General features: G+C 48.0%; 2 protein-coding genes across 5 annotated transcripts in view; both read left to right on the forward strand.

Annotated features, from left to right (window-relative positions):
* The first annotated feature begins 230 nt into the window (after nucleotides 1-230).
* RLN3 (relaxin 3) lies at nucleotides 231-10,425 on the forward strand. Of its 2 annotated transcripts, XR_014163977.1 has the most exons (3): nucleotides 231-459; nucleotides 3,725-4,229; nucleotides 10,404-10,425. XR_014163977.1 is itself a non-coding variant. In XM_081894956.1 (2 exons), the coding sequence occupies exons 1-2, from the start codon at nucleotides 300-302 to the stop codon at nucleotides 3,979-3,981; spliced, it is 417 nt and encodes a 138-aa protein (XP_081751082.1). In that variant the 5' UTR covers nucleotides 231-299; the 3' UTR covers nucleotides 3,982-5,077. The 2 variants fall into 2 exon arrangements, 1 of the variants encoding a protein (XP_081751082.1); XM_081894956.1 differs by lacking the exon at nucleotides 10,404-10,425 and having other exon boundaries at nucleotides 3,725-5,077.
* A 739-nt stretch (nucleotides 10,426-11,164) lies between these two features.
* IL27RA (interleukin 27 receptor subunit alpha) overlaps nucleotides 11,165-17,493 on the forward strand; it is a 28,998-nt gene continuing 22,669 nt past the window's right edge. The window contains exons 1-2 of one of the 3 annotated variants that reach the window (XM_081894184.1): nucleotides 11,165-11,336; nucleotides 15,542-15,623. In XM_081894184.1, coding sequence (XP_081750310.1) covers nucleotides 15,557-15,623 — 67 coding nt within the window. In that variant the 5' untranslated portion in view covers nucleotides 11,165-11,336; nucleotides 15,542-15,556. Of the gene's footprint in view, nucleotides 11,337-14,985; nucleotides 15,624-16,231; nucleotides 16,734-17,493 lie in introns of those variants that run through there. The other 2 variants (XM_081894182.1, XM_081894183.1) reach the window with 2 other exon arrangements.

Consider the following 17,493-nt stretch of genomic DNA (forward strand, 5'->3'; position numbering starts at 1 on the left):
GCAGCTCCAAAAGGCCAGGTAAACACTGAACACAATTCCGCACTTGCCATGCTGATAACAAAGAAAAGGTTATCTCTGACTAGCTAGCGTTATCAATAGCAGTCATCCCGCCCCCCTGCCCAGTGTCCAAGAAAGGTCTACATCCCTCCCTGATGATAATTGAGTAGATAACCTTGAAGGACATCCTCAATCACTCATGATGGTATAAAGAGGAGCAAAGCACATTGAGAGCAGGCAAGAAGGCAGATAGGAATTGCGCAGCGCCCAGCATCTCTCGACCATCCTGCCCGAGTCCAGCCATGCCCAAGATCCTCCTGGCTCTGGTACTCGGGGTGCTGCTGTCTGAGTTGAAGCTGCCAAGTGAGGCCAGGACACCACCCTATGGTGTCAAACTGTGTGGCAGGGAGTTCATCCGCGCAGTCATCTTCACTTGTGGAGGATCTCGCTGGAGACGGGCAGGTGGGTGCTTGGAGAGCTGGGGACTGTTGACCGAAGGGGTGGGTGGGAGAGAGGAGGGACGAGGCTTCGTCTAGCCAGGACCAGTCCTAACATTGGGCAAGAGTGACACAGCTGGTTTTCAGAGGTCCAGCAAATTGTTAGTCATTTGATTTTATTACAGTGGTACCTCAGGTTACAGACGCTTCAGGTTACAGACTCCGTTAACCCAGAAATAGTACCTCGGGTTAAGAACTTTGCTTCAGGATGAGAACAGAAATCTTGTGGCAGCAGCAGGAGGCCCCATTAGCTAAAGTGGTACCTCAGGTTAAGAACAGTTTCAGGTTAAGAACGGACCTCCAGAACGAATTAAGTTCTTAACCCGAGGTACCACTGTATTGTTATAGTTGCACTGTGGTCTAAACCACTGAGCCTCTTGGGCTTGCCGATCAGAAGGTTGGTGGTTCGAATCCCTGGGATGGGGTGAGCTCCTGTTGCTCTATCCAAGCTCTGGCCAAACTAGCAGTTCGAAAGCATGTCAAAGTGCAAGTAGATAAATAGGTACCGCTGCGATGGGAAGGTAAATGGCGTTCCTGTGCGCTCTGGTTTCCATCACGGTGTCCCGTTGCGCCAGAAGCAGTTTAGTCATGCTGCCACATGATCCGGAAAGCTGTGGACAAACACTGGCTCCCTCGGCCTGAAAGCGAGATGAGCGCCGCAACCCCATAGTCACCTTTGACTGGACTTAACCGTCCAGGGGCCTTTACCTTTTTTGGCTTTTACTGCCAGAGAGTGAGGAAAGGGACTCAGGTGACAAAATAACTTGGCTACTATGCGGTTTGCCTGGATGCACAAATTGTTTATTTTATTGCATTTATATCCTGCTTTTTCCTCCAAGGAGCTCAGTGTGGCATACACAGTTCTCCTCATTTAATCCCCACAACACTGTAAGGTAGGTTAGGCTGAGAGGCAATGACTGGCCCAAAGTAACCTCAATTAGCATCATGGCCAAGTGCAGATCCCTCGTCTCCCAGGTCCTAGTCCAATGCTCTAACCACTAAACCACACTAGCTAAAGGCAGGTCCTGGTTGGGGACCCCTGGCTCAAGGCTGTGGGTGGTGGTGAGCTGTGCACAGCCCCAGCACAGATGCTACTGATGAGATTCTGATAAACAGAAGCTTTGCATGGAATTTGCCCTCCTAATTATGCTCAGAAATGATCTTCTGTGAATTATGGCATTGAATACGTGCGTGCATGAATATCCAGTATGTATTTGACATTTGGCACCAGTATTTGATATACAACAGTTTTTCAGTAGCAGTAGTACGTGTTTTATATGCCCTATAAGATATCGAGCGACAGAATAATTTGGCCACAATAAGGAAATTTTGTCCATGGCATGATTATTTTCCACCTAGTCATTTTGACACTTCGGCACCCTATTTGCAAAATTTAACAATTTCAAAGTGCAGATGCGCTTTCATTTTCACAAGATTGAATATACTGCCTTCAGCTGTATTTGAGGGTCGATTTCAAAAATTCCACTGGAAAAACGGTAACCATACTTTTCTGTGTATAAGACTAGGTTTTTTTTTTACTAAGAAATAATGTTTAAAAATGGGGGGTCGTCTTATACACGGGAAATCTTCCCCCATTTTCTTAATTTTTAGTCCCCCAATATAGGGGACATCTTATACACAGGGGCGTCTTATACATGGAAAAATACAGCATGTCCCTGTGGAGATGGCAGTATTGAGTCAGTGGCTCATGTGCCTCTGGCTTGCACTCTTTATGAAGATTTGAGGAGTGAGGTTATTACCCCTCTATTATTGTCCATGCCGGGTTGCTCTCCATGTCCTTTCTTTTAGCAGATCAAGATAATCAGGTGATAGCAAAAATTGAAAGGTGTTTAGTGGGGGCACTTAGAATAAGATCTATTATTTGATTGATGTAAACCCCCAAATGTATTTTCTATAGTTAAGTTTTTACCTCTATCTTCAGTACATTTTATTTTATTTTATTGCTATGGCTATGGCTAGTGGCTGATGCGAATAAATATTCTTCTGATTCTGATTCTGTTTTATATGATGGCTGACTTGTATTAGCATAAAGTTTTTACTAACGTCATTCATTCATTCAGCCACTCAGAAAGCATCCTCTTGAACAGGTGAAAAAAAAGGACAGTCCAATTTAAATCATTACTGCCAAATCATTTATTTGCTACCATATTTATAGGCATCTTTGATTAGATGACTGTCCCCCAGGCTCCTTTGTTGCTGGTTTCTTATTCTGAAATTTGAACTCTAGCTGAAAATTGTCAGTTACATTGCAAAGTTTGAAAATTTGCTAGAATTGGAATTCGCTGAATGTTTTGCTTCAGCTCTGCTGTCCCCCATCCATCCCTTTCTTTCATATAATATATTGGATTCTTATCAGGGGCATTGTTGGGGCCTTAAATGACTGTGGAATTTGTACCACAGGAGGCAGGGATGTCTCCCAACCGGGATGACTTTAAAAGAAGCTTAGACAAATTCTGGAGGTTGGTGGGACATGGGTGGCGCTGTGGTCTAAACCATTGAGCCTCTTGGACTTGCTGTTTGGAAGGTTGATGGTTTGAATCCCCGCAATGGGGTGAGCTCCTGTTGCTCTGTCCCAGCTCCTGCCAGCCTAGCAGTTCGAAAGCACGCCAGTGCAAGTAGATAAATAGGTACTGCCAGTGCTTTGTTTCCCTAAAAAAATGTTTGGGATACTCTCATTTTGACTCAAGAAAATCACCATTTTTCTAGTTCAAATCGGGGGAAATAAATACAGTAAATGGACAAAAGTACAAAGATTCACAAAATGTTTAGGGGTATGCGTACCCCCAGAAAAAAAAGCACTGGGTACTGCTGTGGCGGGAAGATAAACGGCGTTTCTGTGCACTCTGGCTTCTGTCACTGTGTCCCGTTGCACCAGAAGCAGTTTAGTCATGCTGGCCACATGACCCAGAAAGCTGTCTGTGGACAAACGCCGGCTCCCTCAGCCTGAAGTGGGATGAGTGCTGTACCCCATAGTCAAATTTGACTGGAGTTAACCGTCCAGGGGTCCTTGACCTTTTTTTACCTCTTATGTTCTTATGACTCAAGGTGCAGATCCATGCCATGGCACAAATTTGCATAATATTTGCTTACAGATGCAATACCCCTGGTAGGGATGGCATGATTTTGAACCCTGATCTCTCTTTCTGTTTGCTGAGCTACATGCATTGTGCCTGCTCCCCCCAATTTTCCATATTGGCTTCTCGTTGCAGGAAATGTTGGTGCCCTCCCTGGGGGAGATTCTGCAGAAGCCTTTGCTGCAACTTCCTCATCCAATGAATGGGTCCCGATCCACGCCCCGCCGAAAGATCCGTCTGACTATTATGGGAGCTGGCATGGCCAGCAGAGCCACAGTCCCTCGGAAGAAACCTGGGGCTTTGACCGTGGAGCCCGAGATGTTTTGGCAGGACTGAGCAACGCTTGTTGCAAGTGGGGCTGTAGCAAGAGTGAAATCAGCTCCCTGTGCTAAAGGGCGGTGTGCGAGGTTGAGTGTTTGTGTGGGTGTTTGACAAAAAGGGAATTCAAATATTCAAATATTTGTAAACTTGAAGCTCAGGCCATCAGACACAAAAATGTGCACACAGCTGACCATAAATATCTCTATTAAAGCTCCACCCCTTTCACCAAGCAAGGAAAATGTGCCCAAGAATTATAATTCCCAGCATCCTATGAGACAAGGTCTAAATCACTGAGCCTCTTGGGCTTGCCGATCACAAGGTCGGCGGTTCAAATCCCCATGACAGGGTGAGCACCCATTCCTGTCCCAGCTTCTGCCAACCAAGCAGTTCGAAAGCACACCAGTGCAAGTAGATAAATAGGTAGCGCTGTGGTGGGAAGGTAAATGGCGTTTCTGTGCACTCTGGTTTCCATCACCATGTTCCATTGCACCAGAAGCTGTTTAGTCATCCTGGCCACAGGACCCGGAAAGCTGTCTGTGGACTAACACCAGCTCCCTTGGCCTGAAAGCGAGATGAGCACCGCAACCCCATAGTTGCCTACGACTGGACTTAACTGTCCAGGGGTCCTTTACCTTTACCTACCCCACACTGGCATACTGCCAGACAGCTCTCCTAAGTGGCTGCCTACACAATTTGAGTGGGATTTAATGATTCTGGCAAGTCCCAATTAATTGACAAATTCCCACTCTACCATTACTTTCCTTACGCTGCTCCTCTCCTACAGTTGCTGTTGATAAACCTGAAGTTTGTGTTCCTACAGCCATTACTGCAATAGGAAACCAAATGTACCTGTAGTCACAGTAGAACAAGGAACCCTCCCAAGTGGTGCAGAGAAATGCTCACAAGGAATGTGTCATGCCCTGGTCTCTTGACGGGGGTGTGTGTGTGTGTGTGTGTGTGTGTGTGTGTGTGTCTGTGTCCGTCGCACGTTTGATCTTACGAATGTGCAGCTGAGTTTTGCTTTGAGTAGGATGGCATTGCAGGCAACAGTCTTTGCCCTGCTGCTGCTTCTCTGTTCATCAGTTCCTTCTTCCTGGAGAAAGACAGTGTTTGTTCTCTTTTAAGATTGCACATTACGTGAAAGCTGAAATAAAAAGCTGAAATGAAACAAAACAGAGAGATGAACTTTGTTGACATGGAGGGTAACAAGAAGGCCCTTCAAGGTGGATTTCATAATCATAATCATAATATCAATGTTGATGACATAAGCAGGCCTAAAATTAGAAATGCCGCAGCAAGTTTGCTTAAAGTATGTTTTAAACCAATTGGTGGGGGTTACTCCATGATGGTGCCATCAAAGCGAAATTTCAGAGAAGCCAATGGCCTCCACTAAGCAGAATGGGCAAGAGGGCCTTCAAACACACACCACCATTGTGACATATATCACAACCCAAAGAGTCCCCCCCCCCCGCGATTAAATCCAGAATCTAAAATGACCAAGCTGCTCCACTGTCCACCCTACGAGAAGTGCCTGGAGAATTCTGAGCAGATTCTGAAGAGTTTCGATAAGACCAATGAAATCTCTCAAGGTGGTTCTTGCATCTGCACATACGTCCAGTCTGTCCAAAGTTTCATTAAAGCCCTGGGTATTTAAATTGGCATTCCTCGTTCAACTGGGCTAGGTAAAGAGGAATGACTCTTGGGGGTCTAACCAACTGAATGCTGTATGCCGGAGGTTTTCAACCTTTTTGAGTCCATGGCTCCCTTGACCAACTACCTTCTTTCTGCAGCACCCCTGAGGGGCTCAGGAGCCCAGTTCTGTCACCCCTTGCCTGCAGAACTGGCAATCTCTCGTCCTTTTTCGAACACCCTCCCTTGTGGAGGGTTCCCTCAGCCTCCTCTCCTCTCCTCTCTCCTTGGGAGCTGCCCCCCACATCCCAAAGAGAGATGCCTTCTCACATCACCCTACAGGAGCCTGGGCAGAGGAGGCACCCAGCCTTAGTGGCCAAACGGAGAATGGCCAAAGGTATCCAAGCACTCACCTCCCTGGCAGGCCTTGCACACAGCAAGCTTGCCTGCCCAGCCTCTCACTTGTCTGTCCATTTTGTTGGACAGGCAGCAAAGGCTGATAGACTGACTGGCTGGGCTCCCTTGCCCACTTCTTGCTTACTCCAAGGCCACCTCAGTTCCTAGCACCCAGCACCTCCTGGCCAGCCCCACAAGCACCATTCACCTGTGGAGCTTGCAGCCAGGGCTGCTACAACAAACAGCTGTGCAAGCCTTTGGGAGGCAGAGATGCGAGAGGGCATCAGAGGAGGGAGGGAAGGAAAGAAAGAGGGACAGAGGTCAGGGTTGCCCACGGCAGTATCCAAGAGGCGATGGTGGAGATAGTTTCCAAAATTTGGCTCCAGAATCTCTGCACCATGCAGCAATCCCACCACACATGGAGCAATGTTCCAATGTGACCACAACCATGCCAGCATAAATTAGAGCAGCGGTCAGCAAACATTTTCAGCAGGGGGCCTGTCCATTGTTCCTCAGACTTTGTGGGGGGGCCGGACTATATTTTTTTTTGGAGGGGGAATGAACGAATTCCTATGCCTCACAAATAACCCAGAGATGCATTTTAAATAAAAGGACACATTCTACTCATGTAAAAACATGCTGATTCCCAGACTGTCCGCGGGCTGGATTTAGAAGGCGATTGGGCCGGATTCGGCCCTCAGGCCTTAGTTTGCCTACTCATGAATTAGAGTAATCTTTGCCAATTCTGGATAGGCGGAGTCAAAGCTGTAGCTAGTGGGTTTTTGTTGCCAAATGCCAAGGTGTTTGCATTATTAAGTTTGTTATGAATAAAAAAATCATTTTAAGTTTTAAGTCCTCCAGACACTTTCCTCAGCTCCCTTCTCTGATTTGTTTGCACATATTATTCTCTGCACGTTAAAAAGTTATACATATCATTACCTTATCTATCCTATGTTCTACTAATACAGTGTTTCCCAACCAGTGTTCCGCGGCACACTAGTGTGCCGCGAGACGTTGCCTGGTGTGCCGTGGGAGGAAGGCGGTCGGGGGGAGGGGGCGCCACACGCACCCGCGTCAGGAGCCAGCACTTACCTCCCACGGTGCAGGGAAAGACTGGAAGAGCGTCGCAGCAACGCGCACGCGCAGAGCAGCCGTAAAGGGAGGTGTGTGGGTGGAGAAAAGGAGGGAGGGAGAGAGAGAGAGAGCGGGAAGGGGAGGGGGGAATCCCCCTAGGCGTGAAGGGAGCGCGCGCCAAAGGAGGGAGGGAGAGAGAGAGAGCGGGAAGGGGAGGGGGGAATCCCCCTAGGCGTGAAGGGAGCGCGCGCCGTACGTTCCAAATTTAAAGGAGGGAGGAAGAAAATCCCCATGTGACGGCTTTTGCCTCCAGGACGGCATCTGCCTGCGCCAACTCGCGGCTGAGCCAGGACTTTTCGTACACGTGTGGGCGCTTCGTAGCATGTGCTCGGCTTTGCCCGGAAGCGCTAAGGAAAGCGGCTTGGATCAGAAAGCCTGGGCTCTTGCCGCGCGCGGCATTGTGTTGAAGCGTGCTGGTAGTTAGTGGGTTGGGAGAGCCGCAGCACCCCATTTTTTTTTCATACAAACATGGTTAAGAAGCTTTGTGGAGTGTCAGTAGGTTGGCACAAACCATGACGTTTGGGGACATTAATCTAGCTCAGGGTTCTTAATACCCTGAGACGTTGCCTGGTGTCCTCTTTGAATAAGCGGGGCCTGAGCATTCCACCAATTTAGGCCTCCTGCCCGGATGTGATATGGCTCCACCTTCCTCAAGGTGGTTCTGCTTTTAAATATTTTCCACCCTGTCACCATGAGGACTAGCGACTTCTTTTTGTAAAATATAAAATCGCTGCTCCTTGCTCTCATGAGACCAGGGACGCGGACTTATAAAAAATATTGGGGGGGCCCGGGAAAGCTCATGAATAATAAATAAGCTCATGAATATGCAAATAAAGTGGCGCCGCCTCCTCGTGAGCGAATAGGGGAGAGCGTGCTGCGCCTATTAATCAGCTCCAAAGGAAATTGGGTGGAGCTTTTGCTCGGGAGGGAGGGCAGGAGGCATGCAGCCCGCCCCTCCCTGTGCATTTTGGGCTGGGGGAGGGGCGGCGATGGCGCTCTGCTGGAGGGGCGCCGGAGATTATTGGGGGGGCAGAGCCCCCCCAAACGAATTTTTGAGGGGGCTCGGGCCCCCTCAAGCCCCATGGAGTCGGCGCCTATGCATGAGACTGTGTGTTTTAATTCGAAAAGGGTGTTCCGTGTACATTTGTGCGAGGTGTGCTGTAAAAAAAAGGGGTCTGTATCCGTTTGTCAGTGGCAATTGGATGGCCGGATACTGCAGTGATGGAAAAGTTTTTGAAAAGAAAAGAACTGGACTCTGAACAAAATTTGGAGCCAGATGAGAGCCCAAGTATGAGTGGGCATGAAAAGAAAGCAAAGATGGTTAGCTCAAGCAAATTCTCCGGCACAAGGCAATATAGCGAAAGCTATATTTCATTTGGATTTACTTTCACCGGAGATGCAAACCAACCAACTCCACTGTGCGTGGTGAAAAGCTAGCTAACAGTGCTATGGTCCCAAGCAAACTTAAACGCCATCTCCAAACGAAACACCCTTCGCTTCAAAACAAGAATGCAGACTATTTTGTTCGCCTGCGTGAAAACACGGAGAAACAGGCAACTTTCATGAGACAAACCTCAAAGGTAAATGAATAAAGTATTTTATAATTTTTCATATTTCTGTTTACTTACTATTTCATAATAAAGTAATTATAAAATACTTTCTTTGTGTTTATTTGATTCCTATTAAAGAGAGTTACTTTATATATAGTCAATATAGGCACAGAGTTAATTTTTTAAACATTTTCTAATGGTGGTGTGCCTCGAGATTTTTTTCATGAAACAAGTGTGCCTTTGCCCAAAAAAGGTTGGGAAACACTGTACTAATAAATTTGTGGATGTTTATTCAAAACCTGCCAAGGAATCCAAGTCCTTTTGTTGTCTTTTTAAATAGTTTGTAAAAAGTTCCCATTCTTCCTTAAAGTCATGGTTGATCTTCTCTTGTGGTTTATATGTTAACTTTGCCAATTCCGCATAACTCATCAATCTTTCTTGCCATTGTTCTTTCCTTGGGACTTCCTCATCCTTCCATCCTTGTGCTAACAAGACTCTTGCCGCTGTTGTAGCAGACATGAATAAATTCTTAGTTTTCCTTGGCAAGTCTTGTCCTAAAATAATATACTTCTTCTTAATTGTATTTCAGTTCAACAATTACCGTACTTTGAAAAAAATACATATTATGTTATGTGTAAATGGCTTTAGATACCTATTAGGTATCTAATAGCATATATTCAACACACAAAATATATTCAGCACACACAAAAAATAGCATATATTCAACACACAAAAACAGTGACAATTTGTTGTTGACAAAGGACCGCTGGACATATCAAGGGCCCCATTACCTCGAGTAGCTTAGGGCCTCATCAAACCTAAATCTGGCCCTGGGGTGGGGGCTGGCTGAGGGTTTTGCCCCAGGTGAAGCCTCCAGAGGGGCATCACAGAGGCTCCCAGCCTCTCTCTGTGTGTACCAAAATGTGCATGGGGTGTGTGCCAAACTACCTCGGGTTACAGACGCTTCAGGTTACAGACTCTGCTAACCCAGAAATAGTACCTCGGGTTAAGAACTTTGCTTCAGGATGAGAACAGAAATCACGCAGTGGCAGTGGGAGGCCCCATTAGCTAAAGTGGTGCTTCAGGTTAAGAACAGTTTGAGGTTAAGAACGGACCTCTAGAACGAATTCAGTTCTTAACCCGAGGTACCACTGCAAAGCCTAGTATCAAGTATCACCCCTGGGCGGATTGGAGTCCAATGTCATTTTCACACTGCTTTCAGTGTGGCTTCCTGTATTCTTACAGAAATTGTATTTAGTGGGGGTTTAGACCCCATTGCTTCCCATACTTTGTCACTCCATCCGGAGACCCAGATCATTCTCCAATGAGAAGAGTGTGGCGGTGTGGGGCGCCGCCAGAGCAACCCCCACCCAGTGGTGTAGCGTGGGGGGTGAAGGGGGGCTGGCCGCACCGGGCGCAACATCTGGGGGGTAGGGTTAGGGGGCTCAAATCCACGGGTTAGGGGGCGCAAATTACTTGCCTTGCCCCGGGTGCTGACAACCCACGCTACGCCACTGCCCCCACCCACTGGCCGCCAGGCTTTGAGGGGCGCACTCATAGTGAACTGCGACACTTTGCAAGACTCGCAGAAATAGCGCTGAGCTCGCAGGGCGCTTGAGCTGCTGCGTCCTTCTCAGTCGGGCTGCGCCGGGAGCGACGGTCGCCGCCCTCCGCCCACGCTGCGCCTCTGCGCCTTTGCGCTTGGCTAAGGCTCCCTAGGGGACGCAGGTGGCGCTGTGGGTTAAAGCCTCAGCGCCTAGGACTTGCCGATCGAAAGGTCAAAGGTCGGCGGTTCGAATCCCTGCGGCGGGGTGCGCTCCCGCCTTTCGGTCCCAGCGCCTGCCAACCTAGCAGTTCGAAAGCACCTCCGGGTGCAAGTAGATAAATAGGGACCGCTTACCAGCGGGAAGGTAAACGGCGTTTCCGTGTGCGGCTCTGGCTCGCCAGAGCAGCCATGTCACGCTGGCCACGTGACCCGGAAGTGTCTCCGGACAGCGCTGGCCCCTGGCCTCTTAAGTGAGATGGGCGCACAACCCCAGAGTCTGGCAAGACTGGCCCGTACGGGCAGGGGTACCTTTACCTTTACCTTTAAGGCTCCCTAACGTTTTCCCACATTGCAGGGGGTTGGACTAGATGACCCTCGGTGTCCCTTCCAACTCTACAATTCAGTGATCCCCCCCCATAGCCCCGTACACGTGCTGGGAGGAATGGGCGCCCTGCCCACCCACCCCACCCACTCCCCAAGCAGGGGAAACGAGTGAGTTTGTCGTGTGAGTCACGATTTGGATGAGACACGATTTCCTTTTTACGGAATCCCGGCGCGGCTCTTGCTTTTCTTCCACCCGCTTCCCCCTCCGCTCTCAAAAAGCCAGGAAGGCCAAGGAAGGGAGGCTTGTCGCCCCTTCCACCCAGGGAAGACGAGCCCCCATCGCCCCCCGACTGCGCTCCAAGAAGGAGCAGCCCGTCGCGGAACAGGCTTGGTGCGTCGCGGGGCGGAGCGTGATCGGGCAGCGGGAGGAGCGAGCGCCCCGACAGCTTAGTGCCCTCGAAAAGAAAAAAAAAGCCCCGAGCTCATTTCCTTCCTCCGCGAAGAGAAGAACCCGGCTCGGGGGGTCGTCGGTCCTGGGTCCCGCCGGGGTCCCCAAAGGGCGCCTTGGGGAGCCGCCGTCTGGCCGAGCGGGCGCTGGAGTTTCCTCCGGGCGTGCAAAGGATGCCGTGTAAGTAACGAGGCGAGCGAGCCGATGACTTTCTCCCCTCTGGGATCTCTGGGGGGATCCTGCTGGCACGGTGGGTCCTCCTCGGTCTTATTTATTTATTTATTAGATTTTAAAAGAAATTTCTCTTTTACAAATTATTCAAACATTACCATATTTGCCAAATTACAAATTTTTGACTTCTACCAGCTCCTCCCACAATCCTCATGTTTTATATTTATTACGCATTTCCTTTATAATATATTGCCAGTTACTAATATCCTTTCATCTCGTTTTCTTTTACAATACCCTTTCTCATCACAAAGCCTCTTTAAAACCGACTAGCGTTGTCTGTTCATCACAGATCTTTTCCAGATAAGTCATAAACTTTCTCCAGTCCTCAGTGAACTTGTGATCTTTCTGGTATCTAATTTTCCCAGTCATTTTATCTAGTTCTGCAAAGTCCATAAGTTTCATTCTCCACTCTTCCACTGGAAATGAAAAATGGGTCCTCCTCGGTCTTGGCAGGTGGGACTTTGGCTCGCGGCCTGGGCGGAGGGGAAAGAGGATCCGGAGATGCGCGCGGGAGCCGGGCAAGAGAGCCGCTGCATCATCGACGAGGCTTGAGCTGGGCAGGCTGCTCGCTCGTTGTCTGGGAAGGGCTCCACCACGACGTGGTCCCCGGTTCTCCTTTCATCCGCTTCTGATCCTTTCTCCAGATTGACGTTGTGTACGCGCTATGCCTTTAAAGCGCATCTCGTCCCCTCCCGAAGAATTCAACCCCCCAATTTTTTTATTGATTTTCCAAATTTATGACAAACATATAAAAGAAAGCATCAAAAAGAAACACAAACAAGCACGCAAACATAAATCCTAAGTGTAATAATTCCATTTTTGTTAACATTGTTGGGTGACTTCCTCGAATCCGCCTGGCTGAATTTCCATATATATATATCATTGTAGCAGTTTTCCAAAACTAAAAATTACTTAGTCAATTAACCTCTTTCTTTCTTTTCATTTTAACTTTAAACAAATTGTTCTATAACATCGCATATTTAAATCCTAGGCCAATCTGATACTTGCAAGTAATTCTATTTAAGTTATCTTAACATATTTAGCTAAATAGTCTTTAAATTTCTTTCATTCCTCCTGGTATTCCTCCTCCTTTTGGTCACGGCCCTCCTGAAGAATTCTGGGCACTATAGTTTAAGGGTTGCTGGGAATCGCAACCCTGCGAGGAGCAAACTACGGTGCCCAAACTTATTTGAGGGCAAGGATGCGCTTTGAGTGGTCTTTTTAAAAGTCTCGGTATAGCACTCAGACAGCCCTAGAAGCCTGCTTTCAAACCATGGGATCCAGCTCAGCTGGGAAAAGTGACAGTAAGGAAAGAGACCTGTTCCTGCTTCTTTTCAAGAATGCAGAACTACTGTACACTGTGGGCTGGCAACCAGTTTTATGGGTCTGTCCCTTAAAGAAACTGGAGGGGACTGCACTGAGTGGGTTAGGTTGATCTCTATGTCCTAAACTGGACTGGCAATAAGTTCCCATTGCCTTCACTTCCCCCAATCGCCTTCACTTCCCCCAGGAATGTACTTCTGCAGTGGTTCCTGGGTGAGCCAACTAGTTGTGTTTTAGGGGTGGGGGTTGCCTTAGTTAGGATCCCTGTTGTCAGGGAACAAGAATAAATACTGTGCCCACATAGGTGCATGGAGCCCAATTGCTTCTGCTTCGCAGGTGGGGAAACCTGGAATCATAGTTTGTTTCTGCTTAACAAGCAAGGATTGCTAGCCAGGTTTTAAAAACCAAGGTTATATGTTGTTTTTGAATTCTGACTTGTTAGGAAGAAATAAACCCAGATCCCAGGTGCAGACATTGCACTAGGCTGGTTTGCCCACCTTCTCGCACCGGGGTTTATTGCAGAGTGGTTTATCAAGGTAGACCTTATTGTTGCATGAAGACATGTCCAATGAGTGCATCTTTCAAAATGGCTACATCTTCTGTTAAAGGTAAAGGGATCCCTGACCATTAGGTCCAGTCGTGGCCGACTCTGGGGTTGCGGCGCTCATCTCACTTTATTGGCCAAGGGAGCCGGCGTACAGCTTCTGGGTCATGCGGTCAGCATGACTAAGCTACTTCTGGCGAACCAGAGCAGCGCACGGAAACGCCGTTTACCTTCCCGCCGGAACGGTACCTATTTATCTACTTGCACTTTGACGTGCTTTCGAACTGCTAGGTTGGCAGGAGCAGGGCCCGAGCAACAGGAGCTCACCCCGTCGCGGGGATTCGAACCGCCGACCTTCTGATCAGCAAGTCCTAGGCTCTGTGGTTTAGACCACAGCGCCACCCGCGTCCCACATCTTCTGTTAGGGACACACAATTAGCAGCATGGGCTGTAGAAGCTGCAAACAAAATAAAACTCTGACCGTGCATTTGTTAAGCCTTATATGATCAGTTTGTCCAGCAGCAGACAGAGGTACATAAGGGACCCACCTCCCCTTTGTGGAGCAAGAAATAAGAAAGGCGAGGCTTGGTGGCTTCTAGATATGATGGGTGACTACCAGGGTCAGCCAAAATTTGTGGACTCCTGGTTAAGGCAACAAAACATAGTTAGCCCTTACCATTCTTATGTGTAATGTTTCAATCATTGCCACTGCGAGAAAGGGATGGAGGTGGCGCTGTGGTCTAAACCACTGAGCCTCTTGGGCTTGCCGATCAGAAGGTTGGTGGTTTGTATCCGCACGGCGGGCTGAGCTCCCATTGTTCTGTCCCAGCTCCTGCCAATCTAGCAGTTTGAAAGCACGCCAGCGCAAGTAGATAAATAGGTACTGCTGTGGCGGGAAGGTAAACGGCGTTTCTGTGTGCTCTGGTTTCTGTCATGGTGTTTCGTTGCACCAGAAGGGGTTTAGTCATGCTGGCCACATGACCTGGAAAGCTGTCTGCGGACAAATGCCATCTCCCTTGGCCTGAAAGTGAGATGAGCGCTGCAACCCCATAGTCACCTTTGACTAGACTTAACTGTCCAGGGGTCCTTTACCTTTTTACCTTTACTGCAAGAACAAGATTTCTCCACCTGTCCACTGCTGTGTCAAATTGTATGTGGAATGTAGTTAAGAACATAAGGCAAGGGTCAGCAAACTTTTTCAGCAGGGGGCCGGTCCACTGTCCCTCAGACCTTGGGGGGGGGGTGGACTATATTTTGAAAAAAATAAATGAACAAATTCCTGTGCCCCACAAATAACCCAGAGATGCATTTTAAATAAAAGGACACATTCTACTCATGTAAAAACATGCTGATTCCCGGACCGTCTGTGGGCTGAATTGAGAAGGCGATTGGGCCGGATCCGGCCCCTAGGCCTTAGTTTGCCTACCCATGACATAAGAAGAGCTCTGCTGGCTGAGACCAAAGGCCCATCTAGTCCAGTGTCCTGTTCTCATTGTGGCCAACTAGATGCCTGTGGGAAGCTCAAAAGAATGACCTGAGCACAGCAGCACTCTTCCAACAACTTGTGCTCACCTGCAGCCGGCATTTAGGGGCACACATTGCCTCTGACATTGGAGGCAGAACATGGAGTTATGCAGTCAGCAATGGCTCCCACTGGATGGTACCTGTTGCATTGCCAGTGGTGAGTCCCACACAGCTACTTCCCCTGCCAGTCTTTGTTTTTTTAATTCTTTTTTATTAAATTGTCCACTTTAACAATCTAATCAAATCACATTAAATATTCCAAATTATACATATACATATCAAATAATCTGAATATTCTGCCAAATTTTAAATTTTTAGTAGGACTTCCCATGCTTCAAGTTCGGAGGGTTCTGATCATCTCATACTTCTCTTGCTTTTCATAGTCACTTCCAATGGGTCCTCTAATTCTTTCTGTTGTTAACCTTCCTTCTTTCACAGCCTCTGAGTTGTTCCCACAAGCAAGTTAAAACAAGCAATGATGTCTTTCTGTCTGGATTTTATGTCTATGATTCCCCTCTATAAGTTCGCCGCATCTCCTCACACGCTGGTGTCTCTGCCGAATCAATCCCCTGCCAGTCTTTGAGTTCGTAAAAAAGTTTTTGTGCTTTAGTTCCTCAAAGGCTCCAATGTGCCATTCTGACATGGACACACATATATAGTCCACATAAATAAATATAGCAAATGGGGGGGGGGAGGCATTTAATTCAGTGCTGCTTGACTTTGTCCTTATCTCATGAACCACCATTGCTGTCTCTCAAAACAGGACACAGCTGGCACTATGGGAAACAGGGGGAATGCAGCATGGCTGTTGCTTCTGTCGTTAACAGTCTTTGGGCTGAAACAAGGTAAGGATCAGCATTTATCATTTCCTTCATACAGGACTGTCCCCAAAATTTCATAGCTAAAACCGATTACGACTCCTGCTATTGTCTCTCACACACAGCTGTGTGGCAACTGATTATTTGTGGCACTGTGCCACTTAGCTGTAGCATTTGTGCGACTATCCCAGCTCCCGGTATGCCCCACGGAGGACCTTAAGGTCCATAAATAGCAACACCCTAGATGTCCCGGACCCTAAGGAAGTCAGATTAGCCTCAACCAGAGCCAGGGCCTTTTCAACACTGGCCCCGGCTTGGTGGAACGCTCTGTCTCATGAGACTAGGGCCCTGCAGGATCTGATTTCTTTCCTCAGGGCCTATAAGACAGAGTTGTTCCGCCTGGCCTTTGGCTTGGAATCAATTTTGATTCCCTCCCGCTTTTTCGTTTTTCCTTTCTGCTCCTGTGATGAGGCTGCATTTTAATGTTTTAATGTTGTATTTTAATCTTGTTTTTAAGCTGTATTCATTCAACTTGTTTTTATTATTGCTTGTTAGCCGCCCTGAGCCCGGCCTTGGCTGGGGAGGGTGGGGTATAAATAAAAATTTTTATTATTATTATTATTATTATTATTATTATTATTATTACGTGCGAGTGGCTGGTGGCATAGGTCTTTAATGCCGCAAGTCTAAAATTTGGGGGACGCAAACCAGCCTGGGCACCAGAGTTTGTGATGCTAATTAGCTAGGCTGATGTGATATCACCAACACCAAGCTTGCCCGGGAACTAAGCTCTCTCGGAATAGCAGGAGACAGGTGAAGCAGTGGGTTACATGTATCTGAAGGGTGGTGTAGGAGACAGATAAATGTGCGAGGGAATAAGGGCAATGGAGATAATGTTTCAGAATGAGAGGGGTGTGAGAGGGCAGGGGAGCAAGGACAGGAAAGGCTGTGAGCTCTTGGGGAGAGAGGCCAGGAGGCAAGGCGGACAGAGCAGGGAGTGTTTGAGAAGCAGAGACTTGAGAAAACAGTAAAAGGTGGAGGCATGAAGGTGCAGGCTAAGGAGAAAGCAGGGCGAAGGCCTAGAGACAGCAGGGGCCTGTGTGGTATTGACAGGAAGGAAGTGAAGATGCTGAGAAGGTGTGTGTGGTGGGGAGCTGTGGGTCAGAAATGCAATTACTGTTGAGCCTTTTAAGCTGCATCTGTAGAGGAATGATGAGGGTGATCTAATAAATTTTTATCCTGCCCTTCATCCAAGGAGCACAAGGTAGTTTACAATATAAAAACAACATCATCATCATAATTCATTCCCCCACCCATCCAGACAGTTTACAGTACGTATAAAAACCTCCCAATACAGGGCTGCCTTCAGGTGTTTTCTAAAAGTCATATACAGTTATACCTCGGGTTACAGATGCTTCAGGTTATGTTTTTTGGGTTACGGATGCGCCGAAACCTGGAAGTACCGGAACGGGTTACTTCTGGGTTTTGGCAGTTGAGCATGTGCAGAAGCGCTAAATTGCGCTTTGCACATATACAGAAGTGCCAAATCGCAACCCGCGCATGCGCAGATGCGAACGCTGCGGGTTGCGAACGTGCCTCCTGCACAGATCACATTTGCAACCCGAGCATCCACTGTAGTGGTTCATTTCCTTAACATCTGATGAGAGGGCGTTCCACAGGGAGGGTGCCCTATGCCTGGTTCTCATAACATAGTAACATACAAAAACAATACCCCCCCCCCCCGTTCAAAATGCCATAGATTGCTTAATTAGCCACATGTCTGGGAGAAGAGGGATGTTTTTGCCTGGCACCTAAATATATGCAATGAAGGTGCCAGGCAAACCTCCCTGGGGAGCGCATCCCACAAATGGGGAGCCACTGCAGAAAAGCCCCCCTG

Source organism: Podarcis melisellensis (assembly GCF_964234715.1).
Source record: "Podarcis melisellensis genome assembly, chromosome: 17".
In the NCBI taxonomy this organism is placed as follows: Eukaryota; Metazoa; Chordata; class Lepidosauria; order Squamata; family Lacertidae; genus Podarcis; species Podarcis melisellensis.

What these genes read in the sequence shown, in the direction of transcription:
- RLN3 (XM_081894956.1), top strand. Translation starts at nt 300, where the DNA reads ATGCCCAAGATCCTCCTGGCTCTGGTACTCGGGGTGCTGCTGTCTGAG. An exon ending in ATCTCGCTGGAGACGGGCAG is followed by an intron (nt 460 to 3,724) that starts GTGGGTGCTTGG and finishes TTCTCGTTGCAG; the next exon opens with GAAATGTTGGTGCCCTCCCT.